Source organism: Colletes gigas, unplaced genomic scaffold, assembly GCF_013123115.1.
Source record: "Colletes gigas isolate AHSC1104 unplaced genomic scaffold, ASM1312311v1 Colletes_gigas_Sc00020, whole genome shotgun sequence".
Lineage (NCBI taxonomy): Eukaryota > Metazoa > Arthropoda > Insecta > Hymenoptera > Colletidae > Colletes > Colletes gigas.
In genome coordinates, this window is record NW_025106649.1 from 4,119,623 (window position 1) to 4,147,500 (window position 27,878).

The window sequence follows — 27,878 nt, forward strand, 5'->3', positions numbered from 1 at the left end:
TCATAGCAAACTTAGCGGAAGAAATATTAATTATGGTATAATGGAGTATATTCGTTGGGAAAATTAACGTTTACATTACGTTTGATTATTGTAATGCATCTAAGAAGATAAGTAGTAGTTTTCTATCTAAACAAACTTTATTCAAATGAATTTAGGAGAACAATTTCTTTCACAGATAAGTTTCATCGGTTCGCATTGAAAGAAATTTGAATCATGTAGTAGGAAACTTTATTTACGTCATTTCCCACCATATTGCGCGTAGTTCGTTCTTCCGTCACTCGCCATCTTGTCTTTGACGTGAGTGGACGCGTGCCATTTAATCTGAAATTAATATTTCCGATTTGAGTGTTAATTTTACATTTCTGGAAGTGCTCAACAATTAAAAAGGCATGAGTTACGGCAGGCCACCACCTCGGATCGACGGGATGGTGTCCCTGAAGGTGGACAATCTGACCTACAGAACGACGCCCGAAGATCTAAGACGCGTGTTCGAAAGATGTGGCGAAGTCGGCGACATTTACATACCCAGGGATCGTTTTACTCGAGAAAGTCGCGGATTTGCATTTGTCAGGTAAATAAAAAATCAAATTTTTCTTCGTATTTGTTGATGGTAAATTTTACGAAGCACAATATGTAAGCATGACGTCATCACGCTGTTTGAGTAGATACACTTCAACTGGCTGATACCAACAAATGTTGCGTGTGTTCGTCGCGTATATTATTTATTTATATATAGTGAAAAAAGAAACAAAATCTCATTTTTGCGAATTTTCAGATTTTACGATAAACGAGACGCAGAAGATGCGTTAGACGCAATGGATGGAAGATTGTTGGATGGCAGGGAACTTCGAGTGCAAATGGCACGATATGGTCGACCAACTTCTCCACATCGAAATCGTAGTAGCCGACGTCGTGGAAGGTAATTTATTATACAAGTATCTTGCTTAGTTTTTGTAAATCTTTAAAAACTGTAAATTTATCACAAATTGTTTTCATAGATCACGCAGCAGAAGCAGAGATCGCAGACGGTCGCGTTCCAGATCACGTAGTAGATCTAGGAGTCGCGATAGAGATCGTAGGCGATCCTACAGTCGTAGTCGCAGCCGCTCACGTTCTGATAGTAAGAGCTCGCGTGGAAAGTCTCGTTCTCGCAGCAAGTCTCCAGACAGACAAAAAGACAGTCGTTCTAAATCAAGGTATATCTTTTAAATGTAATTACAGAATAATATATTTCTGTTGCAATTTTGAATAAATATTCACTTTATGGTATCTTTGTTTATACAGGGACTGAAGTAACTGAACCATATGCGAGTACGACTGTGAACAGATGCACGTGCCGCGAGTGCAGAATTATCGTTTCTTGAGAACGAAAAGGTATTCTATTACCCTCTATACCTAGAGCAACACTGTCGCACGTTCACATTTCTTCTATCACTTACATATTAATTATGACGACGCACTTCTTTGGGTTGAAAAAGAACCCAAACTAATTTTAATGTAATGTATCTAGACCATGAGTTTTAACAAACTCATGAAGATTCTCGTTTGCAAGTTTTCATAATTATTCTTACTTCGTTAAGTGACATTGTCACAAGTAAATGTTTACTTTGATCAGAAGAAAGTAAATGTATTCTGTTTTTCACAAACAATGCAGCTGTTGTAACAACTAAAACAGCATCTTCTGATCATTGAATTTAAGTTCATTATATCCTTAATAAGAGTTTTAGAATGTGCACTAGCACTATATATTTGATGTTTGTTTCTGCTCTGAACGAACAAGTAGAATATTAAACTTTGAAACTAGAGCAGAAAACATTTGAATTTACACTTGATGAATAAAGAAAAAAATTATTATTAGTTTGATCGTAACAAGGTTTTTTTTTACGTTGAAGTATAGTGTGCACAACTTCTAGTACTCGTCGGTTTAAGTCGGTTATAAATGATAGAAGTTTCTTCCTTTCTTCCATCTTTTCCATTTCTTCGATCTTGTTATAACTATTTTACGCCATATGGCATATATAAGTAACAGCAGGGAAGCACCTATTTCCATAAAATGCCCATTATGAAATTGTTCGAACCAAGCAAGGTGGATTAGATATTCCTGGAAATACATCAGGGTGTTGATGTGTAATGGTATAATTAGCAGGTAATGTAAAACGTGTGCGGTCGATTGAGTCCGACTTCTGTACAAATTTTTGAATTCATTTTTAAATTTCAATAATTCGCTGATTTTCTATTATTTACAACTAAAACTCTGCCGATCTTAATAAACCAAAAAGAAAAGTTGAAAATCGTGACACATACGAATTATAGAAATAAGTTCTGCGTTTCTGTAATAGTATACAGATTTATTTATGTAAGTTTGCCATTTATAATAAAGTGTAATAAAATGCAGAAGACGGAACTGTTCGCATAGTTTTAGACAGTGATTAAATACTAAGTATATAACTGTAGGCAGTCCGGCCAGTCGTGCTATCTCTAAATTTATTTGCTAAAACTCGTTTTGCATGATAGTCGATTATTTGAGTTTAAGTAAAATTTCATTAATCTTCAAATAGTAATTTGGTATAATGTAAAACGTGTAAATATTACTTATCTGTCTTTTTAACTTTCATAGAGATCTATGTTCCGTATATCCAAATGTTTAATATCTATAATCTTTTCAAATTTTTCAATATTTATGTAGTATATTTATGAATTTTGAAGTACTCCACCTATTGAGAATAAAAACATTGTAATATTCACAAGTAATATTGTGATCAGAAAAATAATAACAGTAACTCAACACTCTGTTAACAAATTTTTAGTGAAGACCTGATTATAGTTGCATATGCTTCGATTAAGAAATATTCCACACCTTAATTGCTAGAATAATACTACTCGAAATTTCCGCCGTATTTCTAAATTGAATATTAATAACTCTATTAAATTTAATAAAATTCGATTCTGCATAGAATAAATGCTTTAGGAATTAATTTATTAGTTCGTTTAGGTATTAGATTTCAATAAAAAAAAAAGTTAAGATTATTAGAGTATGGTTTAATATTAGCATATTTTCATTTATGCACAATCGGTCGCGAACGTCAATATCTTCGAACAAAAGAAAAAAAAAAAAATGTTATCAAAATCCTCACACACGGATATGACACGCTTATTCGTTGTAACTAAGTTGTAATTTTATGGTGCCACAGGCGGTGGAAAGGAGTGGCGTGGCGAGTGTAGCCGATGATGGGGTAGCTGAGAGTAAGCAGTAAACCGAGTAGCAGGGCTGTAAGCAGTTTGCAGTAGCGAGCGGTTGGTGGTCTGGTGAAAGCAGGTTCGCGAGTCGATCAGGGCGAGAAAAAGAGAGAAAGTGTGAGCGAAAGCTGTCTCTCTGGGGGGTCGGCGTGCAGAAAATTGCAGAGGGTACGGTCGAATGCAGAGAAATAAGCAGAGAGCACAACCAAAGCCACGCGGTTGCTGGTCTCGGCCACCGTCCGGTTTGCAGGTAGCACGTGAGCATCACCAGACCTCGCGAGCAACAACTCACATTTCAACTGTTACGTCTACCAGTTACTTCGCGTGTTACTTGACGATCACTTCCAGCAATGGCGTTCATTAGAGACGAGCGTGTACTTTGCTCCCATCTATGTAGGTCAATTCGTAAGTTGTACGAGGTTAAAGTCGGCTCTTTAATTACTTAATTACTAAATATCTTGGTAATTATTTGAGACTACCGTCTCGTGGTTCAAATTTACTTCTTATTTTCATTTGAAATTGTTAAATTTGTTGTTTCGGAGATACAATAATTGCTGATGAGGCTACAGACGATATCAATTCAATTCCATAAGATTTTATTTACCTTTTGTTATTAATCTTAATAATTTTGGGACGAATAATTTTATAATACAACTGTTTCAAGATCTCCGCGAAACAAAGTACCTTTTCCGGCGTAAATAGTTTTCGTTCGCGTCTATGAAAATCTAAATTTGATTGATCATCGCTTGAAACACTTGCCGCCACTTTGTATATAATTGGGAAAGTTGAGTGAGGGTGGGGGATGGAATCCTTTCGTTTTTCCTGTGTTTCTTTTTCCAGGTATCAGCAAACGTCGATAGAGTAAGTATTTTAGAGGTAATGTGGTGTTGGAGTATACAGACGATTAATTTCTTTTTTTAAAGCAAAGGAATGAATCATTGTAGACAGATGGAGGATACGATCAATAAAGACTACCATACTAAAACAAATGGAATTTTTTATTATTTTTGATTTACTCATTGTTATAAATGGAAGAATAGAAACCCTCTTAATATCCAAGAGCATTTTCTTTACGTTTTCTAAATAGCGTCTATGGAAGTAATAAGAATATTTTCATTATCATATTGACTAGTTCAACCATAGTGTACAATGTGTCATACGTACGTTTCTTAACAATCTAATTGTAGTATTGACATATTGATAAATGTTACTATAATTCGTAAAAATTCAATATTTAACAAAAAATACCCTAACCTATTTCGAGAGATTTGGAATTAATTCGTTTAATTAAAAATATGTGCATGCAGCTTTAAACACTAACGTAGCAGATTATTTGTTCTTATCCTTATTCTATATGGGTTTTCGCTTTCAAAAAGCGGAAAATTATGTAAAGTGCGATTGCTACACCATGTCCAGCAAAGTATACGCTTTTGTAATAATGTAATGATTCTCCAAAATCTAGCAACAAGAATGGTACTCCCAAGTATGCCATACAGGTTGTTTTCTCATACCATAAAAGCAACTGCCATCCTTTCTTAGCCTGAAAATAAATGTTAAATGAATCGAAATTGTAGTCGAGAATTTTAAATAAATACAGGAAGTGGTACTTACCAAGCTATTTTCTTCGCTCTGTTGATAAAATTTCATACCTATATCCTCGCTCAACAAGAATATAGGAATTTGACAAATGCAGATATAATAACCAGCTGACCAACCGTGCCAGGCAGCAGAGAGTGTAAAAGTGGCAAGAGTTCGTAAACTTTTATATGGAAACCTTTTATATACATAAACACCCATCCAATATTGGATACATGCATTCCATGATTTCATAGCTGTCCTTGTGGAATGACATTTTTCTAACTTCCAAACGTTCATATTATATACGGTATCGAAGTTGAATTCTTTATCTTTCAATTTGTCTGGCACAGTAGATCTATAGAGTTTGATTGATTAGTTTTTGTTTCGGATTTAAATAATAAAAAAAGAATGTACTTACAAAGTTTCAATAGTTTTATAATCTCGTGGTCCTAATCCTATTGCTGGTTTGCTTTCTACAGGATACGCTCCGAGTCCAGCCATTTGGCAAGCACATTCAGCAAGAGCCATACCAATGTACATTCTTAATTTAAAGGTAAGAAAAGTGGGATACATATAAAAGTATCTGTACAAGAAGGCCCGCTCTGCAAAGTCCTCTGTCAGAACATACTGAAATTTAAAAGAAAACTTTAAAATTACTAATTGTATCTATTTTTAGTATTAACAAAGTAACGATATTACTCTGGTAGGGTATAATTCACTTAACACGAGATATAATACAACATAACATGCAATTTGTTTAAGTTTATACAATGTAAGAGGCCATGGATCCACATATTTGGAAAATGGTCTATGCAAATGATCCCAATATGTTCTGTATCGATAATATGGGCCTAAAAGAAAAAATATTATATTTAATGTAATTGAAGAATCAGCTTGATTAGAGTTAACTATAGTATCAGAATTACCAGTTAAGATTCCCATGTAGCTAAAACCATAGTGGAATACATCCAAAAATCCAACATTTTTTATTGCTTCAGAATTCAATCCTTCTGGATCATTAGTTGGGGGATTAGTAGCTGAATTTATTTCAAAAGCTAATCCAGATAATTTTAATGTTAATATCATGAGAACAAGATTCGTGTGAGATGGCGATGTTGGTAAACCAACATAATCTCCTAATCGAAATATAAATAGTAAATAAACGAATGAAAATGTAAAGCTAGCCAGGTGACATTTCCTGTAAATAAAAATTATTAAAATTTAGTATTAATGAAGTTCTCATTTAGGAGAAAAGATATGAAAAATAATATTTAAGAGCTTTTAAATAAATTTTTTTTTTTAAACATAACAATATGTCAAAATAAAATATAATTTGTCAAAAGATGCCTTTTAATATTCTTTAATAATAACAATTGAAATTTATATTTGGTCTATGTATATGTATATGAAGTCATTAATAAGGACAAATATCATGATTTGAATAACCAATGCAGCAGTGTCTAAGAACTTGAACTTTGACATTAACACATTCGAGTATCATCAAGATATTGATAATCCTTTGATGTTGAAATTGCTACTGTTATTAATTCTATGCTTTCAGACAAATTTCTGTCAAAAAAGCTCTGAAATATATTTCTATAATTTTAGTCAAACACATAATGAAACTTACTTTTATTATTGTATACTGTGATAAGATCAGTATCAAACGGAAAAATACATATCAAACAAATAGCAATTATTAATATTTCTAGTCATGCAAAAACATTCTACACAAAATTAGCACAATTTTTATATAATGTTACAACACTCTATTAACAGGATAAAAAATATATTAGAAGAGTTATAAAAAATAATCGTATGTTACATTTATAAAATAAAATAAGTTATCGAAATATCGTACTTTGACGAGAGCTTGGTTATGATAATCGTATTAATCAGAGTACAGATTATAGGGTGAATTACATGACGTCCAGAAACGATTGTAGCCAGAATGAAACCCATGATTGTGCACATCCATTGTTTCACGTTGATACACTCGATTTTTCTGTACAAATGACCGACAAATACGCAGAATAAAAGTATTCCAACATAAATGACATCCGCCCAGAACATCGTGTTGGCTTAACTGCAGAAGCTCGACTGTCTCCTGCTGTCTCCCTTACTGTATTGTATTTCACTCTGCATAAAGAAACGCTATAGGTAGTCTAAAGGACCTTTGTACTTTGCAGTATATCGCTCATTATTAACTTGTTAAAATTTATTCTGTCGCATTGATTCGCATTTTTACGCGCGTTTATTAAAATGTAATTTCTAGAAATATTTTCAATCTAATTATTACATTTATTTTAGATTGTAGATAAAATAAACTATATTATTGATTTTTATTCGTTCGTAGATATAAGAACGAAAAATGGATTGTGGGATAAGTGGTGGGAAGTAAGATAAAACTAGCTTTACTTCAATTACTATAATAATTGTATTTATACAAACAAAGACATCTTAATCAAACGCATATTATAAATTGCGTGAATTGATTTAGTCAAATAGTATCAATATGAAAGTAGAGTTTGAACTGCTTGCAATGTTAATGTAATAGAAGCAGTGACAAAATATTTGTAATTGACTCGAATTTAAACGTCATAGGATTTTTTGCCGAGTGCTTTTTGCGTAAGCTCCGTTTTCTTCTGTTGAGCAAGTTCCTTCTGCTTCTTTTCAACTTCCCGTTTTTTCGCCGCCTCTTCTCGTTGTTGTTTAATTATGGCTAATCGTGCTAGATCTGCGCGAGCTTCATCGGTTTTACCTGCAGCATGTAGTTTCTGATAATTAGCATACGCTCTCTGCTTTTCTAATTGCTCTCTACAAAAGACAAACTCATTAATTTTAAAATATACAGGTTTGCTGAAACATTTAATTTTATCTATTGCTATTACCGTTCTCTTCGAGATAATTCTGGTTTTTTCAAGGCTATAGTCTTATTTAATTCTGATAATTTTTTTGTTTTCTTTTGTACTCTATTTGGATTTTCAACTTGAATTAAGTTTTCTACACCTTTTGCCTTTCCCTGTAAATATATCAAATATAAAAATCACTGTTTCTTAATTATTAGAAATTTCTATCTACCGTATTACCTCTGCTTTAGATTCTGATTCTGAATCACTTTCACTATCAGTTTCTGAAGCACTAAGATAAGGACTTTTAGGTTCTTCGCCACTTTCGTCGCTGGAGTTTGCATCGTCACCTTTACATTTCTAAAAAGAACAATTTCATTATAACTTTTAGATAAGAAGCATTCAGTCCGTATTAATGAATCTTCATTTACCAGCTTCTTAAGTAATATAACATTTATGCAATATTTTCAAAAGGGCAAACGCGAGAGGAAGGAGGCAGAATAGATCATTTTAGGCCTCTAGAATTGCTTTGGACTTTAACAAATTTTTAAGGTTCTGCTTGATCTTGCAAATGAAATATGCACCAACATATAGTATTGTGTTCCATCAAATGACAGTTCGACCTTACGTACTTAACAATAATATCTAAGCTGTCGTACTGTCGATTAACCTAAAAATACTGACTCTCATATGGAATTTTATTTCCTCCTGACGTCGCTGCTCCTCCAACTCCTCAGGATTAGTAAAGTGGCGATTCCGGCCTTTGTGACCGACAAATTTACCTGCAAGAAAATTGCATTTGATCTAGATTCGTTCTTTGAGGTCACAAAGTACGAAATTGCGTTTTCCATTCGATAAAATGTGGTGGGGACAAGGTAGAATATCTTTTTTAAACGAAAACTGTAATAATTTATGCGCTTACCGCGCGGCATTTTTTTGGAGCGAAGGCTTGCAGCAGTCTAAATAATATTTTACAGAAATTTGAGACGAGTATGGTCTTTTTTTTACTACGAAAGAACAAATTCGTTTGATGTCAGATCAACACTGCCCTGCTGCTGATTTCAACGTCAACTACAAGCCAGTGTGGCCAGATTCAGAGATGCCAGACGGAGCAACGGAGCCCCGGGTGCACCGAGGACACCTCATTCGACTTTCTCACACTATGCCAGATCACGCGTACGTGAGCTCGTTGAGTTTCGGAGAGTCGACAAAGGCAAACTGACACTCGCCTTCTTTCTCGATTCTCCGAAGCTGCCCGAAGTAAACGCGATCGCATTTGGGACTGTAGATAATCGTGATTGTAGATGTGTGATAATCGTACACGTTCGTTAAATAAGAAAATCGAGAAGAGAATCCGAACTGATCCGAAGGTGAGTTATCAACCTGTATTTACTGTATCATTTTTTCATTTCCGCTAATATACAGGGGGTTCCCGGGTTAAACCGGAAAACTTTACGTATGAATCGAAGACCGTAAAACAAACACATTTTTCCTGTAATAATATATGCCCAAATACTTCCTTCAAGAGATTCTTTCACGTACATTAATGCAGAAAATTGTTGTATCTATTACTCTAGATAACTGTAATAATTACATATATGTGTATGTTGTTCAAAATGATTGCTTCCAGCTTGGAGACGAGCATTGCACTTATCAATGACAAAATAAGTAGTCTGTCACGATTTACTGGATTTCGATTTAAGATTTATGAATTTTGATAACAAAATTTTACATATACATATGCATATTTCAAGGAGCAATAACAGACACCTGTTACATAATTCACTTCGCATCAGAGATGCCAGAAAAGCACCGTCGGGTGCACACGCACACATGCCAGATACGCGTACGTGAGCTCGTGGAGTTTCGGAAAGTCGACAAAGGCAAACTGACGCATGCCCTCTTTCTCGATTCTCCGAAGCTGCCCGAAGTAATTTCGGATCGCCTCGTGGGAGTCGAGAGAGAAAGGCTCACATTTGCCTTCTCGCTCTAAACAACTGAAATCCGACCTCCCGTCAACGGCATACGATTTGGATTCTCGAGCCGAGATTCTCGACTGCCCAGGCATTTTTACTTTCCGACCTATGTAGGCGCACATAAGCAAAGTACCCATAATGAAAAAAAAATTTTGTAAAATTTATTTTACGGAAATACACGTTTTAAGACCTCCTGATCATATTTTAATTATTGAAAAAAAAGAAATTTTTTTTATTAGTCCCATGTATGAGCGTACATATGTACATATATTATTAATACGATTTTTCAAAATCAAAATACTTTAAGATTGAAAATTAATAAATTAAAATGAGATTCCACTCTTTACCAGTATTGTGCACGCTGTGGTATTTTTCAATAAGAAGAGTTCTTACTTTTATAACATAAACAAAACAGTAGAATTAATAATTGCAGAAATTAATTAATAATGATTTTCCTCGATTGTTTTGAGATAAACCGTATCAATTTGTTATGACAAACTAAATAGAACTAACTAGAAACAAAGGAAAAGTGATCCCGTTTGCCAGTTTAATACAAAGTATGGGTTGTATCTTAAATTTTAAAAGGACATAGTCGAATATTTTTAAAGGTACAAAACATAGCGTTTCATTGTAGAACAGTAACATAAGTTAGCAGGTAATGTCATAAAACTGTTTTTCCCAGCTATATCCCTTTTTACCTGAAGTATAAGGTAAAAAGTACGAGCTACAAGGTACGACTATCCGAAAATCGTTCACATTTTATCAATGTAAATGAAGCGGCCTTTCCATCAGAGTTAGATACAAAATTTTGTTATTTCTGTGAAAACAGAACTTTCATTAGATGTAGGTGGTGCTTGAAATTGTTATGTTTTCACTGTTTTTACGAAAAGTACCATCCAGATTCATGTACTTCGTACATTGAAAATAACATATGTTAAATGTAATCGGTTAAATTTAACTTTAAAAAAAAATATTCGAAGGTCAGACAAAAATATAATGTCATATTTAGTGTACGATTAAAGTATGATTGAAAAAATAAAAAAAAAAAGTTCAAGCAGGGTTCGAACCAGCAGAGAAGAAGAAGTTCGGAACTTGCAGGCAAAGACCTCATCACTTACGCCACGCTGGTTAGTAGTGAAGATAGTTCTATTTCTGAAAATAAGTACCTGTAATAACTTTAATAATATCTCAAAGTAAAACCTAACCCAAAACCTGGTACCATTCCAACTTTTCCTTGTTAGAAACGAGTTTTCAATTTGTCTTAGCGAAAATCGCAATCACATTTTGCACATTATTCTAAAACATTTGTGGTATTCGTTTTCAATGCGATTTAAGTAAGCATGTAATGTATAAGATTTCATTTAATGTTTTCTTTTCTAGAGAAGATAGAGAAAAAGTTTATATAATTTTTTTTATATAAAATTTAATTCGTCGTGTTTAGGTTTAAGCTGAAATACGTTTTAGAGACTGCGTCTCGAACGTGCGTTTTGTTTAGATCATTATTATAAGATAGGAATAAGGAAGGGTCGACTTTGACTGCAGGAACGTCACTCTGTATCGAACGTTAGTCGAGAGCAATCACAGTTTTACGTTTACGTTTTATGTCTTTCTTTTATGTTCTTTATGTTAAATAGTTAGTAAATATTAAATAATATAATTACATCGTTACGTTTAGTGTTCACGTATTTGAATCCGTCCACACGCCTTTGAAATGAGAACATAAAACTTAAATGTAAAGTTTCATTTAAATTCATTCAGCTATTTATATTCAATCGTATTAATAATATACATATGTGTGCTCATACATGGGAATAAAAAAAATTTCTTTTTTTTCAATAATTAAAATATGATCAGGAGGTCTTAAAACGTGTATTTCCGTAAAATAAATTTTACAAAATTTTTTTTTCATTATGGGTACTTTGCTTATGTGCGCCTACATAGGTCGGAAAGTAAAAATGCCTGGGCAGTCGAGAATCTCGGCTCGAGAATCCAAATCGTATGCCGTTGACGGGAGGTCGGATTTCAGTTGTTTAGAGCGAGAAGGCAAATGTGAGCCTTTCTCTCTCGACTCCCACGAGGCGATCCGAAATTACTTCGGGCAGCTTCGGAGAATCGAGAAAGAGGGCATGCGTCAGTTTGCCTTTGTCGACTTTCCGAAACTCCACGAGCTCACGTACGCGTATCTGGCATGTGTGCGTGTGCACCCGACGGTGCTTTTCTGGCATCTCTGCTTCGCATTGCTGCTTCATACTTCTTTCCGTTGTAGGATATCGATAGGGATATTGGATATCTGTCAGAAATTTGGACGCGAAAATACACGGAAACTTTGAAATAAGGATTTATTTTAACAATAAAAATACAATTTGTAATGTGTCAGAGGTTTCGCTGTACGAGAACGAATGGTTCTTGGCGTCGTTTTTGAAGACGAGGCTTTCCCTTTGCCTTCGTATGTACTTGCCTTTTCATTGGTTCCCCAGTTAGGGGTAGTAAATCCTGCGTTTCGAAATGCATTCGCAAGGAGTGTTTCCAATGACTTTGCTACCGCGCTTTTCATGTAGCTGTCGCTGCAATGTGGCCAGATTTGACACGATTGAGTGCATCGACGTCGACACTAGAAACGACAAACTTCCTTAGCGCCTAACGGAGTGGTGGGGAAAGCCACAATATGATCAGGGGGTCTTAAAACGTGTATTTTCGGTAAAAAAAATTTTCGAAATTTTTGTTCGGTATGGTACTTTCCTTATACCTACACAGGTCGAAAAGTAAAAATACTGGGGCAGTTGAGACTTGGAATCGGATGCCGATTGTCACGAGGTCGAATTTCAGCTGTCGTAAGAGCAAGAAGGAAAAGCTTACACTCACTTTCTTTATCGATTTCCCGAAGTTACGCGAACTACCGAGCTCACGTACACGTAGCTCGTGCGGTAGTATATGTTAGCTTTCCCCACCACTCCGCTAGACTTAGACGTCGAGGAAGTTCGTCGTTACTAGTGTCGCCGTCGATGTACTCAATTTTGCCAAATCTGGCCACACTGCTACGAGCTCTAACGGCATAAAACCGTTGAATAGAATATTTGCGAGTATGGTTAGTATCATGCATCATTTTACTGTTACGTCCAAGGACAAGTTATAAGCACATTGATAAATTGAACATTATTTCTTTAAGAATAGAAATGTCGAGAAGTATTTAATATTTTATTTAATGTTTATAACAGACCTATGCTTGATTATATATCGCAATTACATGATAATAGGCGGTAAATATTAATATATCTTAAAATAAGTAATTTTTATTACAACCTTGAACGCATAGCTTTTATACATATATGTAGTTATGTAATTTTATCGTAGAAAATTGTTTTGATTGAAATTTTTAATTTTTGTCTAGTATTTTCTTATCTTGTATGATATAGTTCATGCTTTAATGCAATTTAAGCATAGGACTTCTGGAGAAAGTGTGTCCATGGATTTAATAGTAGCGCATACGTCAAAGAGTAGAGATACTAAGAGGCGTAACTCCCTATTTAGAAAGAGATGAAATTAGACATCTAATTTAAATGTCCATTCGGTAATAATCGGCAAACTTTGTTAAAGTTGAAATATTTAAACGTTGTTTATTCTGCGATAATTCTATGTGGGATTTATCCAAATCTAGTTTCTAGCGTGATCATTGTTTTTTAAAAGCGGGAAGTGAGTTTCATATATTCTTACACGTCTATTGTTTCGTACATGTTCATTGTCGTTCATTTAAGTGAATTAATTCTTTTTCTTTAGTGCTTACGTTTCTTTTTTTATTTAAGACGTATTAATTTTCTGTTTTTTGAAAGCATTATTTTCTTTAAGAGTGTCTTTTTATTACTATAATGCGCTTCAAAATAGAAGGTGGCCATGCGTGCCAATGGTTTTCATGAACTACTGAACATTCTATATTTTCATTTCGCGACATTCAATAAATCAGTTCTTACGCGAATGTTCTCATATGTTTACAGATTTAACGACAAATCATCCATTTGCCAATAATCAGATGCATTTGGCACGGACACAAGGTTTATTAGATACAATTTGCAAGTCATGCTGCCCATGAAATTTCAAGCGGAAACATCAAATGCGAACTTCGTCATGCAGCTGTTCGAACTTTACATTTGCAGGTACTCTATTAACGTTTTTAGTTTGAATATTAAATCCTTTTTTTTCCATTTCAATAACTCATTTTAATACTGGAATATTTGTATTTCTTACCAATTTATTGTTATTGAAATTTAAATCCAAACTTTAATTTCGGTTAAAAATTGTTGAACAATCAAATGAATTGAATTGAACAATTTTAATCGTCAGATTGATTTTTCACGATTTAAATCTTTTAATTATAATGAATATGTTTTATTACGTTTTTTGTATATGTTTAAAAATATATTTGCATGCATTTCGATCTTAAGTTTGAATAATATTGGCAACAAAGGATAGCTTTGTGATCGAATTGACGATTGAATCCCACAACCGCAAAACTAACAAATAAAGGCAGAGCTTCAGAGGACCATAATAAATTATTTGACGAATCGAGGTGGGCGTTCAGTCTTCCTTTTTTCTCGTTCATTGTGTTTGGCTCGATCGCATGAGTGAAAGACAGATTGTTCGAAGCCGGTCGCTGTTGGATTACATTCTTAGACTTCAATTTGTATTATTTAAAAATAATTGACTTGGACCGTCTGCCGCTTCTTAGGGGGACCAACTCGGAATGCCGACAGCCTATAAAATCGAAGCCAATATACGGGGTGATTCATTTAATTTTATGCCTTGTTCCTATTTCATTAATTTTGTATACAATATTTTATCAATCTGTTATGAACTATATCATACGATATACAGATCATAAGTCGTGTAATATATGAAATATAATATATTATGAAATACTATAAACAATATCAGTTGGATCTTAACAAGTTTTACAGTTTTTCATCAACATCAGAAATTTTGTAGAAATATAAAAGAGAAATACAAATTTCCATTTTTATACTGAACATAATTATTTTTGTGGATAAAATTTTGTCTGTGCTCTGTTAAAAGATAGTCTTTTCATTAATCGATATTTGCAGAAAGATTTTGCGCCATTAAATTCTCAGACACCCCGTAGATGTTCCAAAGAGAATTCGGTACGTAGGTTGTCTCGTTTCCATTGGAGGACCGTTCAATGAACGGTGATCCTATTGGCGGTTGAATGCGCCGTGGCGTTGACTCGTACCGCCGTCTGTCGGCGCTCCACGAAAATAGAATATAGTTCAAGATAGCGGGAGCCAGTCTGTTTCGGGTGTTTGGGGTGGTCAGATGTTGTGGGGCGGTGTTCGTAAATGTCAACCGGCAGACTATTGTTTTGTTATGCTTTGATGTCATCCACTTACACATCACGGTACCGAACATCAAGTTATTCTTAAGTGTCTCTGTGTAACAATCGACCGCAGCATCGTTCGAACTGTTCGTTCGGAAAAGGATACTCTCGATCGGTCTTCCGAGTGTCCCGAAAAGTGTGTCAAAGTTGATGTAACGTGTTCTGTGCGTCCATAGTCAGCATAGCTGTGAAGTGTCTCCAGGATTTCGGATACATTCCCATAAAAAAAATGGTGAGTTACGAATGTACTAATTATAAATTTCGCAATATTTAAATCGTGGATTATGTAACACGAAAAAAATAAGTCTTCGCTTAAAAGGAAACAATTGTGATTATTAATGCTGATTCTGTCAAGTGTTATGTGTCGGTACATCGTGGTCCATTGTTAATTCGTTGGCAGGGTCGCACGATTGAGATGGCGCGTGAATGAATCTCTGATGGTGCTTGTATATCGTGTGACAGCTTTGTAGAGTAATCAAGGTTATTACGTTCCTCTCGTCGTGCTTTATGAATGAATGTCTGTACTTTGTTCCCTTTGATCCATGTAAAAATTATCCAAGTACCATCGGATGCTGCGCCCGATAGAAAATTACATGCACATCTACGCTGTATTTTCGGTTTTCTCTGCCATTTATATCCATGGATTGAATTATTCCGAAGATTCGAACTATTTCGTGATTGTTTAAACGTCTATTAGCATCTTGACAAACTTATTTCTGTGAACTTTGTGATGTAATGTCGGTACAAGTGTATTTACAAGTTCATTTACAATCTTATATTTGAATTATCCCTCAAAACATTTATTAATACATTTACTACACGTTGACACAATTTTTATGTTCAAAATTGTGAATTTTATTCGAGCTTTTAAAGTATAAGAGCTCTAAGAGCTTTGTTTTCGGAGTTCAAACATTTTCGGCGTTTTTGTCGGATGTACTCTGTAGAGTGCATTTAGGATTCAGTTGGAGTCATTGCCACGCTTTATAAATATTCAATCGTTCTATAAACACGACTCGTGTTGCTTCACGTGCAGTTTCATGTAGCATTTCTTATGTGCTCGTTATTGATATACTTCCGACGTGTCGGATAGCGTCTACAGGAACACACGAATGCTCTCGTAAACTCAGAACTTCCCTTACTGGGGACCCACAGATAAGGGCTTTATACCCTTCATAGAGCTTCGTGTCTCGGTACGCGCATCATACGTACATATATGTATATACTGTGTATAACATATACGTATATTAAAGGTATTCAAGAACCTGAAATATCTGGACGAATACCCGAAAATTCCGAAAACTCACTAACCATTTATGTTCGTTTGAATGAATACATTCGTGGTTTCGGTAGCTGGGTTCTCGAAATTTTCGGGAATCCGACCCGACCCGATCCAACCCGACTTGTCCCGAACATTGAGTTCTTGTACACCCCTAACGTATATTTACGTATACTTGCACACAATTCCCGATGTGTGGACCTTAGGAGCACAAGGTCCTATCGCATAATTACAAACTTAAAGTAGGCATTCAGTTTAAACAAGATGCTTTTTACCGTATTAGTGCTTCTTAACATTTTAACGCTTCTTGTTCAGCCAACGTTCAATCTTGAGAGTCATTCTTTCAAGATTCGATCTTTGAGAGTCACTCTGAAAAGATTCAGCATGGCGACAACGGTTTTTTGTTATGGAAATGAATAAATAAAATTTTACAGTCTTATATGAATATACTTCCATGTTATATGCCGTTCCGTTCTTGCTAATATCATGTTAAAATTGGATAATTTTTTCAAGACTGTTAATTGTTCAATTAGTGGTGAATCTACAGGGTGATGATCCGTTCAACTAGAAATGGTGGAATATTTCACGGGGGATATGACAGTTATGAAAACGATGTTCTCGTAGAAGGTGTTTGGTATACAGAAGGACGATTCAAGCTTTCGAGGATCCAAACCTTAGAAATTATAAATAGAAATAGAAAAATTTAAGTTTTGATGATTGTTTGATGACATTTGTCAACGAGTAAAGAAATCGCTTGAAGCAATTAAGATTTGGATAATACATTTGTTTGATTAATGGGGGAGTTCAAATCACTCACAATTATCAAAATACTCACGATTGTTCAATGACCGGTGTCCTGGCTACCCAAAGCGTGTTATTCGAATAAGTCAAATATAAAATGATGATTTTGCTTCCATGCTTCCCCTGAATTTTTAACGTGTATAATTTTGACACCCACAAACCTTAACTATAATAATTACTGTTGTATTCCTACAATGAAATAAATTAGAAAAAAGGAAATCCGATTAGGAAAATTATAAGGCAGAGAGCATACATACAGGGTGTTCGGCCTCCCCGGGGAAAAATTTTAATGGGAGATTCTAGAGGCCAAAATAAGACAAAAATCAAGAATATCAATTTCTTAACTGAGGCTTTATTAAAAAGTTATTATAAAATTAAATTAAAAAATTTCATATTGTTCTGAAAAAATTATTTTTGGTTGCGGAGCTCAATTACAATCATTTTTTATGAATACACATACCCTTGAAATCCTATCCACTTTCGAGAAAAAAATTCGAGTAGGTATTGACATTTTTAGACAAAATTAGAAAATTTCAAATTGTTCTGGAAAAAATTATTTTTAGTTGCGGGGGTCTATAACAATCATTTTTAGTGAATACACATAGCCCCGAAATCCCACGCACTTTAAAGAAAAAAATTTAGAAAGATAGACAAATTTTTCGGCGAAAAAAAAATTTCAAATCGTTCTGGAAAAATTATTTTCGATCGTGAGAGTCAATTACAATCACTTTTGGTGAATACACATACCTCCGAAATCCTTCGCACTTTCAAGAAAAAAATTCTTTACCGAAAATGTAATCTGTGGCCAGAAATGGTTCCCCGAAATTTCATGCGTATCATCAAAACATCATAACTTCTGAACGGATTGAAGGATTTTAATGTTCCAAAATGCAAACAACGCTTATTTAAGTGGAGAATATGTAGAAATTCTAACAATATTGAAAAACTTGTTCTTTGACACCGTAAAGTGAGAAAACCCCCCTAAAACTGGTCCAATTTTCAAATGGCCATAACTCCTACAATAGTAATCTCAAGAGGTATCTCATTGAAATTTTTTTCTGGAGCAGAGCCCATGGGTACCTACAAAAAAGTATTAGACAACTTTTCTATAGACCGTCAAACAAATTTATTAAAAATGAAAAAGTAATTTTTAAGAGAAATCGACAGGGGGTGGTAGTACCAATATTTTCGGCGAAAAAAAAAATTTCAAATCGTTCTGGAAAAATTATTTTCGGTTGTGGGAGTCAATCACAATCATTTTTTATCATTAGACATACCCTCGAAATCCTAGCCACTTTCGAGAAAAAAATTCGAGGTGTTAAATTTTTCGACAAAATTAAAAAATTTCAAATCATTCTGGAAAAATTATTTGCGGTTGCGGGGGTCAATTACAATAATTTTTGGTGAATAGACCTACCCTCGAAATCCTACCCACATTCTAGAAAAAAATTCAGTACGGTCGGAACTTTAAACGTTAATAATTTTTTAACGAAGCCTCTATCAAGAAATTAATATTCTTGATTTTTGTCTTATTTTGGCCTCTAAAATCTCTCATTAAAATTTTTCCCATGTGTGGCCGAACACCCTATATGTATATCGTACTTATATTTGCACATACATTATTGTACATTATTTAAACTATTTCATATATTCATGAAACAGAAGTGGATCATCATAATGGCCTTCATCCTCGTCTTCGCCACGTTGAATAGGCTGAAAAGGAGGGTTAGGTTGGTTGGGCTTGCTGTTTCCGGATTTAGGGGGGTAAGGGCGAACGAGACAGAAGAGATGGAAGGTAAAGCAGGTACATACATTTGGTACGACTCTACGGAAATACATCGTAATTTTTTTTCTGACTTTCCTGCTTCCTCATTCCTCAAAATATGTTTCTGCACAGCACCACCTCCTCTTTCACCGTTTGCTTTAGTCTCATTGTCTGTTTCATAAAAGGGTTCGTGTCGTAAAAGAAGTCAAAAGTAGTCTTAAATTATTGAAACTCTTGACAGATTGTGCAATGTCAATTCATTTTCTAGAACTCCTTCTTCTACGTCTTCTTCCTCGTCATTCGGCACTTAATCAAGATCACTCGTCTCGATGTTTCGCTAATTCTTCCGATGTGGTGTCCATTAGTTTTTAAATATTTCTAAAATTTATATCTTCAAAATCCTTTACGCATCATTTTATTTACGTAAGTGTCGTTTGGCAGCCAATGTCTTCTGTAATATCGACTACGTGGATATCACACGAACACTTTGTTTTTTTTTCACTAACTACCATCATCTCATAAATACGTGTGTTCTTCTTATTGTTAGTTCGACAAGGATAGAATTCGTAATTTAATAGGAGAAAAATGAAATTTATTTGTTCAGGGAATATTTCGTGTTTTTAAAATACCAAGAATAACAATTGTAACAATTTGAGGGAAAATAGGAGTAATATCAAAACTCGAAGCGGAGTGGAATCTAAATTCTTAAATAAAAATCATCACAACGATATCCCATTTTTCATTTTGAATTGAGACCAAATAATGAAACTGTTACATTTAATATAAACTTTGTCCAATTAGAAAAATTACAAGAATCGGTACCTGCAAAATTTCCGAGATTATTGATTAGAAACAAAATAATATTTTATCATGACGATGTCAGAAAATTCATATCACAAAATTATTTACGGCACGCGAAGAATTGCATTCTTGAGATTTCATACAGTTTCGCCGTAATAAAATGTGTTCTTGTTGGGTATTTCGTGGAGCGATTTCGGCGCTTTTGATCGCGGGGTTATTAAAGCGGGAATGTGGCGAATTTGGTGTCAAAATTTTAACGTAGCGAAACACGAATACTATCGGGGAAAAAATAAATATTATGTGGCGAGTATCGGCGTTATTGAAGATTCAAGCGGAATGCGAAGCTCGTGCCATCGTGGAAGATTTTTCATTCAGAAGTAATGGATTTCCAATAATTACGCGCGCAACTGAACTGTCAAAGAACGATGCATACACGTGTGACCATCGGGTTAAAAGTCAAAACTTGGACATCTTGTCTATTCTGCAGCATTAAAGTACTGTTCATTTATGGACAACGCGATTAACGTTAATTTCAAATCTTTTATCATAGATGTTTTAACAATTTGTAATTCTGAATCCTGAATCTTCACTCTTAAATGTAATAAAACTGTTTGAAATTGTTAATTTATGTGCCCCGATATCATGAACGAATAATTTAATAGATTAATACTCACGATCGTATTAAATCGATTTAAAAATATTAAGTTAGAGTTATATTTTAAAATCTTTTTGTACAGAATAATTTTTTTACTCTACTAAGAATACTTCTGTATGTAACTTTTTTTTTCAAAGCGGAATTGGGAGTTATTATTTTTTTTATTACCAACATAAGTTTTCCAATCGATTCCTCAAGCGGTAATTATAAGTAAAAATGATGTCGTTGTGTTAAACTTTATTTAGCTATTATTTGGGTTTCGACTTGAATAAGGTTGGGAAACACTGCATTAGTGGAAGAACACCACTCATTCCTCTGGATATTCACGTTGTGACCGTACTCTGGCGGCGAGTACGGTCCGGGGCAACTGGAGGAAGAGTTTGTCGCCGACCCGGTCGGTTAGCCGGAGTTCATGACGGAGAGTGAGAAGAGTAGACGGTGTGGCGGTTTAACAAGATTTATTTGTGGACGATTACATGACGTTTATAAGACGGCATGCGGCTTACGAACTACGACAGTTTAAAGCTAACGGAACTTACAGTTAGTGTTCGACGGCGGTACAGTTCGGTGAGCGTCTTGGGTCGTTCCGGCGGGACGGTTCGGGGAGCGTCGGGTCGCTCGGGTGGTACTGTTCGATGAGGAGAAGAGTCAGGTATCGTAGACCGATGAGAAAATGACGAGCGGGACGGCACAGGCGCAAAGGGACCACTTCGCACGTTTGATCCTCAACATTCGTAGTCCACACCATTCGACTTTAGCGGCACACTCTTACATACAGTGGCTCACGAAAGTGTTCGAACGCATGCAAGAAATAAATGAAACGAAAGAGATATTTATGTTAGAGTTCAGTTTCGAAGATAGCATCTTAATAGCTATTAGACACAAGTATCAGGATAATATGTACAAAATTTCAACTCAATTCAACAGTGTACATACAGTGAGTGTAAAAAGTATTCGTACACTAGTCATATCACGGCAGGGTAGCTCGTAAGAAATATTTCGTAAATGAAATTAATAGAAAGAATCGATTGCGATTCGCGAAAGAGTACGTTAATGTTCCTATGGAGCACTGGAACCGTATTATATTTACTGATGAGAGTAAATTTAACATATTTGGGTCAGATGGACAATGTACAGTATGGCGGAAAAAAAATACCGAGTACGAAAAAAGAAATTTGAAGGCGACCGTAAAGCATGGAGGAGGATCAGTCACAGTTTGGGGCTCTATGAGTGCGAGCGGGGTTGGATCCCTCCATTTTATCGATGGTATCATGGATCACAAAATGTACATCGATATTCTAAAAGAGCATCTTCAGGTTAGTGCAAATAAAATGCAGTTACAGGGCAATTATATATTTTTGCAAGATAATGATCCAAAGCATAATGCTTATAATACATGTCAGTGGATCCTATATAATGTGCCGCAGCAATTAAAAATCCCTCCACAGTCTCCAGACGTAAATGTGATAGAGCACTTATGGAGTCATCTTGAAGAAAAAATTCGAGACCATCACATTTCTTCGAAACAAGATTTAAAAAATGCACTTTTAGAGGAATGGAACAAAATTTCTAGTACTATAACCAAAAATTTAGTAAATTCAATGCCGCAAAGGCTTAAAGCGATTATACAATCTAAAGGAAATCCCACTAGATACTAAAATAGCAAATAGACTGATTTTTGTTACGTTTATATACTAAAATTTACAATTTTTGTTGTAAAATTAGAAGTGTACGAATACTTATTACACGTATATTTCACGCCAATTTCTGGAAATTTGTTAATATTTTCATAATAAATGTAAATAAATAATTTGTTGTTAATGACATTTGTTCCAGAGATTTCTAAGAATATGTAAGTATGTTTTTGTTAACATACTTTTGTAATAAACAAGGTTCTGCAAAATTTTTGTTCAAATTAACTAGTGTACGAATACTTTTTACACTCACTGTATATAGAAATTAAGAAGCATTTATTATATAAACGTACTGCATGAGGGTCACGTAAGTGTTCGAACGCGTGGAATTTATTGAAGTAAACATTGTTTTGCCTCAAAATATGTAAACATTTGTAAGTTGATTCCGTCTCTAGGCATCGCATGGTAAATTCTATGTCGTTAGTTGTCGATTATCGTGTGTTCAGTGACAATGAATTCAAAGAGAACAGACACGCAAATATGCGAAAGGGAAATTATAGTGAGGATGCACAAAGATGGAAAATCGTATCGAGAAATAGCTAAGTGTGTAGGTAGAAGTGTGTCCACAGTCCACTATATTATAAAAAAGTTAAAAACTGAAGGTACAGTGATAAACAAACAGCGTGCAGGCCGGCCGAGTAAGTTAAGTGCAAGGGAGCAGAAGATTGTTGTTCGCGAAATTAAAAAAGATCCGACTATTTCGGCAACAAGACTTGCTCAAATGGTTAGTGAGGATTTTGGAAAAATTGTTCACCCCGAATTATGCCGCAGAATACTGCAGAAAAATAATTTTAATGGTAGAGTACCAAGGAAGAAGCCATTCATCAGTAAAGCGAATAAAACTAAACGATTAAAGTTTGCAAAAGAATACGAAAGTAAGGTTGTAACTTTTGGAACAGAGTTATTTTCTCCGACGAAAGTAAATTTAACATATTTGGGTCGGATGGACAGCGATATGTGTGGAGAAAACCGAATACGGAAATGAATATGAGAAATTTATGCCCAACTGTGAAACACGGAGGAGGTTCGGTTATGATTTGGGGGTGTATGGCAGCAAGTGGAATAGGAAATCTTGTATTTGTAGACGGTATTCTAGACAAGGCCAAATATTTACATATTTTAAAAGACAATTTAAAAGAAAGTGCTGTCAAATTAGGCCTGTTAGAAAATTTTTACTTTCAGCAAGATAACGACCCTAAGCACAAAGCCAAGATTGTTATGCAAGAGTGGCTATTATATGTATAATACACCACATATGCTGCATACACCAGCTCAAAGCCCAGACATGAACCCCATCGAGCATTTGTGCGCCGAAATCGGTAGAAGATTAAAAAACCACAATATTTTATCAAAGGATGGATTAAAACAAAAAATATTACAAATATGGAATTCCATTGAACCCACAGTGACGGAGAACTTGGTGCACAGCGTGGGACGACGTCTAAGTGAAGTAATTAAGGCAAAAGGAGGTCCAACCAAATACCAACGTAGTGAAAAATGTAAATTATTTCTTCCGTTCGAACACTATCGTGACCCTCATGCAGTACGTTTGTATAATAAATGCTTCTTAATTTCAATACACACTGTTAGATTGAGTTGAAATTTTGCACATATTATCCTGATACTTGTGTCTAATAGCTATTAAGATGTTATCTTCGAAACTGAACTCTAACATAAATATCTCTTTCGTTTCATTTATTTGTTGCATGCGTTCGAACACTTTCGTGAGCCACTGGAGGCGTAGTAATTCCGTATTTTCGAGGGAGATAGTACTATTATTCGTGCATAACTTTTCAGGAATGAAAACTTAAATACGGAAACTGTGCTCTATTGTTAATAGAAGTCAATTATTTTTCCTTACATATACAGGGTGTTCGGCTACCCCTGGGAAAAATTTTAATGCGGGATTCTAGAGGCCAAAATAAAAAGAAAATACAAGAATACCAATTTGTTGATTGAGGCGTCGTTAAAAAGTTATTAACGTTTAAAATTGTGCCTGTAGATAGGCAACCTGCATACAGCTGCGTGCGCGCGATAGTGGTTCTCGCTCAGCATGAGAAACTCTACTTACAATTAGCGACGTATCGACAGCCTTACAGTTTTCTGAGTGAGAATCACTATCACGCGTGCGCAGCTGTTAGTAGATTGCCGTTCTACGGGTGGAACTTTAAACGTTAGTAACTTTTTAACGAAGCCTCAGTCAAGAAATTGATATTCTTGATTTTCGTCTTATTTTAGCCTCTAGAATCTCCCGTTAAAATTTTTCCCAGGGGTGGCCGAACACTCTGCATACAATGTATCGATAACGACCGGCGTTAAGTTACACTTGACACGCTCGATGTTCGAAGCCGCTTGGCATCTAAGAATTGGCGAGGATAAATCTGGTCATTTAAGTGGTCAAAAATCCGATCACTTGTGTGGGCGCTACTGTAATACTCTGCCAACACCGCGTGTGGTTGACGTTATTTGGCAGGGCCCGAATCGGAATTGAGGATGGACGGCGAGCCGCAATAACTTAGGGCTGTTACGAGCGCGAGCGCGAAATCCTGGATTCGATAGAGGGCAGTACTCGACCGATGGTTTTACGTATGGTTAGGAATGAGAAAGGAGTTCCGGACGAACCAGGGGCTCTATACCCTGGGAGCCAAGGGGTTAGATTTATAAGAAAAATGTATAGTTTCACGGACGAACCAGGGGCTCTATACCCTGGGAGCCGCTAGAAGGAGTGGACGAACCAGGCGTTATACCCTGGGAGCCACGTAGGTTTTTAGAATGTTTTTAGGATCTTACTCTATCGTAATGGTATACCTCGAGCGGTAAAGGTGTACCGGGTTTGTGAGATACCCCTAGTCTTACTGTTAATAGGATTCAGGGTTGTGTTAAGTGAGTAATGCAAGTGAGGATAACTACTTGAATATATTCTAGTCGATGTCAATGGTCAATTAACAGAGCTAGTACTATTGCTAGGTTGCTTTGACGGCGAAAGTTCTATGTCGGCTTGTACGCGGCGCGTTCGCGGGAGCTACTTTTCGATTAGTCTAATGAACACTCACTAATAAAACCGCTAAGGTAGGTACGTTGCTTGATGGGGTTTATAGCCCGATCTTGCCTCGAGTGTCAAAGTAACGTTTTGGCGAGAGTTTTATATACTAGAAATTGAGCCCTTACAGTGGCGGGGCATTACCATATAAGGTAATGAAAATTGGGCCGGGTGCTCACATATGACATGAGTTAACCCCGTTCGAGGGGTTGTACGCTAGATGATCGGGCCTACTCCCACGCCATCAAACGTTTCGGTCCCATGCATGAGTGATATGTAACAGGGCTATGGAAGGTAGTGCGGAGTTAGCGAGAGCGACCGTTGTTGGAAGGAGCGAATCAATGATCTGCCAACCCCGCGTATGGCTGACGTTATTGACAGGGTCCGGGTAGGAGTGTAGGATCGAAGACGAATTCTCGAATCAGTGTGGCCAGATTCAGCATAATTGAGTGCATAGACGTCGACACTAGAAACGACGAACTTCCATAGCGTCTAACGGAGTGGTGGAGATAGAAGACATATGTATGCTACCGCAAGAGCCACATTATGTGAGATTGGCACTTCGCTTCAACTTTGGGAAATCGAGAAAGAAGGCGAGTGTCAGCCTTATTCGATCTTAATCTGTCTTAAGATTTATATAAAACGGAATAATTAAAAAACTACAAGACTTGTAATCGTCATTATTCGTGAGCTGATTATGCACAAAATCTAATCAGACCTTGAAACGAGAACGTCAAACTTACCACCGGTTGCGAGGACTAGGGGCTGTTCGGGGGGAGAGGGAATATACGCGTTAGAACGTTTCGACGTTTTAGACCTGTTTAGCGAAAACAAACGATTATAACATGTCTCGGATGACAGCAGCTGAGAAAACAATCGTCTAATCAGTCCGCATCTGTTACTACACGAAATCCGAGGGCTCGTAGGTGTCGTGTTCCAAACACGGGATTTGCCTAGCATCGTAACAAGCTGCTTTCGCTGGCGGGAACAACGTCGGAGAATGCCGTTACCGAGTGCACGTGGCGATTATAATCGTGTCTCGATACGAGGGCGCCGATTTCCAGACGAAGGTGATTTCTCGCGCTATCTCAGATCAGCTACGGCCAAATGGGATGAAAACATTTTGTTAAATCGATTTTCATAACAGGGTTCGTTCAAAGTCAGTATTATAGGTATGTTAGCGGCAATGCATTTTCCAAGAGAATCGAAAGTAAGGACCACCGAAGGACACTCAGTCTACGATAGATTTATGACAGAGTTTTGGGGTGCATGTGGCCTAAAGAGCGAATGAGACTAAACAGGCCTGGCGTCGGGCGACGCGATAGCGGACAACCGCGTTGGGTCTCCAGCTAGCGCGTGTCAAGGCATTGATTGTTCAGGGATAGAGAGAGAGTAGTTAAAAGAGGCAGACGACCTGACGTCGTACTGCTAGAAAAATAAAGACTTTGTCCTGAAGGATCTGGCCACGGAGTGGGGAAGGCGTGGGACCTTCCGGTAAGAGCACTGTGAGGAACGGCACGGGACTTACCCCAGAACCGTCAAGGGTAAAACTTCTAACATCAGAAGCGGGATAGAATCTAACACGCGAATTGATCAAAGTGTTATCCTGATTTACAGGTGTGGTTGTTGTGGTGCGTTGACCGCGATACAATTCAACACGTGTGTGTGTGACGTGCAACTATCTGAGACTTGACTCTATTCTGTGTTTTTAGTGACTTGAACCCTTTTTCTAGACTACTTTAAATTTAGTTGTTACGCGTGCTTGTGAACAATTTCGTTTAGACAATTGAGTGTGTGGTAATGGCGAATTCAAGCGAAGGAGCTACATCCATTGAAACTCTTTTCCGTAAATTTATGGAAAGTTATGCGGCAAGTGCAGTTCCGACTATGTCTGCCGAAGGCTCGACCAAAGAGGTCGACGCGATTCCTGAATTCGGGGGTGAGGATGTTGGTGAGGACGCCAATAGGTGGTGCGACATTGTCGAGCGAATTACGGAAAAATTACCTTCGTCAAGTCGATTGAGTCTTGCCACGCATGCCTTATCCGGACCCGCGAAGAGGTGGTACAACACGTGGGAAGGCAACCCTAGAACGTGGGTCCAGTTTCGCGAAGACATTTGTTCGTTTTTCGTTTCCGAGGACAGGTTGTGTGATCGTTTAATGCGTGCCGTAAATTACATTAGCGATTCGGCCAGTTCATACTCCGAATACGCACGGGAAAAGCTAAAATTCTACAGTCAAACGCAGATACAATTTAAGCAGTCCGAGCTGATCAGTTTGGTAATTGGGCATGTGACGGACCCAACTGTGCGACAATCACTAATAAACGCGCGTTATCAAACGACCGCGGAATTGTCGATAGGGATGGCCCAATTCACGAAGGCTAAAACCAGTCAAGCAGGGGGGCGTGAAGCGCGCGAACGACGAGACGGAAGAGGATCGTCATACCTACATAAAAGGTGCTATACCTGCGACAACGTGGGGCACACGACCAAGTTTTGCCCGAAACGACCACGGTTGGACAGGGGTCATACGCCAGAAAGACGCAGGTCACCGAAGCGCAGCCCAGAAAGACGAGTCGTTACCTGCGCCTTTTGTTCCAAAAGGGGGCACGCGGAAGATAGCTGTTGGATCAAGCAACGTACAGCACATGAAAACAACGGTTCAGGTAGAAAACCTGACCTAACCGCAGCAAACCACCAGACAAATATTTGTTACTCGATAGAACATACACTCACACCCATTCTCCTACGTGACTCTCTGATAAAAGACAGTCTTATAGACAGTGGAGCAACTTGTTCCCTCGTTAAAGAAGGGGTAGCT

General features: G+C 36.5%; 4 protein-coding genes across 12 annotated transcripts in view; 2 read left to right on the forward strand and 2 right to left on the reverse strand.

Moving 5' to 3' along the window:
• The first annotated feature begins 277 nt into the window (after window positions 1-277).
• LOC122400807 (serine/arginine-rich splicing factor 2) lies at window positions 278-4,143 on the forward strand. 2 transcript variants are annotated; one of them, XR_006259392.1, is made up of 5 exons: window positions 278-571; window positions 776-919; window positions 999-1,196; window positions 1,285-1,374; window positions 3,192-4,143. XR_006259392.1 is itself a non-coding variant. In XM_043402475.1 (4 exons), exons 1-4 carry the CDS (start codon window positions 390-392, stop codon window positions 1,289-1,291), a joined length of 531 nt encoding a protein of 176 aa, XP_043258410.1. In that variant the 5' UTR covers window positions 278-389; the 3' UTR covers window positions 1,292-3,184. The 2 variants fall into 2 exon arrangements, 1 of the variants encoding a protein (XP_043258410.1); XM_043402475.1 differs by lacking the exon at window positions 3,192-4,143 and having other exon boundaries at window positions 1,285-3,184.
• A 195-nt stretch (window positions 4,144-4,338) lies between these two features.
• Window positions 4,339-6,926, reverse strand: LOC122400805 (lysophospholipid acyltransferase 7). The gene is made up of 6 exons (XM_043402473.1): window positions 6,677-6,926; window positions 5,742-6,013; window positions 5,515-5,666; window positions 5,234-5,442; window positions 4,849-5,170; window positions 4,339-4,777 (listed from the first exon to the last, which is right to left on the reverse strand). Exons 1-6 carry the CDS (start codon window positions 6,886-6,888, stop codon window positions 4,583-4,585), a joined length of 1,362 nt encoding a protein of 453 aa, XP_043258408.1. The 5' UTR covers window positions 6,889-6,926; the 3' UTR covers window positions 4,339-4,582.
• Window positions 6,927-7,304: 378 nt separating this feature from the next.
• LOC122400806 (28 kDa heat- and acid-stable phosphoprotein) lies at window positions 7,305-8,785 on the reverse strand. The gene is made up of 5 exons (XM_043402474.1): window positions 8,587-8,785; window positions 8,349-8,446; window positions 7,905-8,024; window positions 7,707-7,837; window positions 7,305-7,632 (listed from the first exon to the last, which is right to left on the reverse strand). The coding sequence occupies exons 1-5, from the start codon at window positions 8,594-8,596 to the stop codon at window positions 7,407-7,409; spliced, it is 585 nt and encodes a 194-aa protein (XP_043258409.1). The 5' UTR covers window positions 8,597-8,785; the 3' UTR covers window positions 7,305-7,406.
• A 188-nt stretch (window positions 8,786-8,973) lies between these two features.
• The window catches only part of LOC122400914 (ADP-ribosylation factor-like protein 4C), a 71,850-nt gene continuing 52,945 nt past the window's right edge, over window positions 8,974-27,878 (forward strand). For 3 of the 8 annotated variants that reach the window (XM_043402668.1, XM_043402663.1, XM_043402669.1), the window contains exon 1: window positions 14,955-15,255. Coding sequence is in view for 1 of the 8 variants with exons in the window: in XM_043402671.1 (XP_043258606.1) it covers window positions 18,754-18,904 (151 nt within the window). In the remaining 7 variants the exon portion in view is untranslated. Of the gene's footprint in view, window positions 9,035-13,629; window positions 13,789-14,954; window positions 15,256-18,727; window positions 18,905-20,612; window positions 20,974-27,878 lie in introns of those variants that run through there. The other 5 variants (XM_043402665.1, XM_043402671.1, XM_043402667.1 and 2 more) reach the window with 4 other exon arrangements.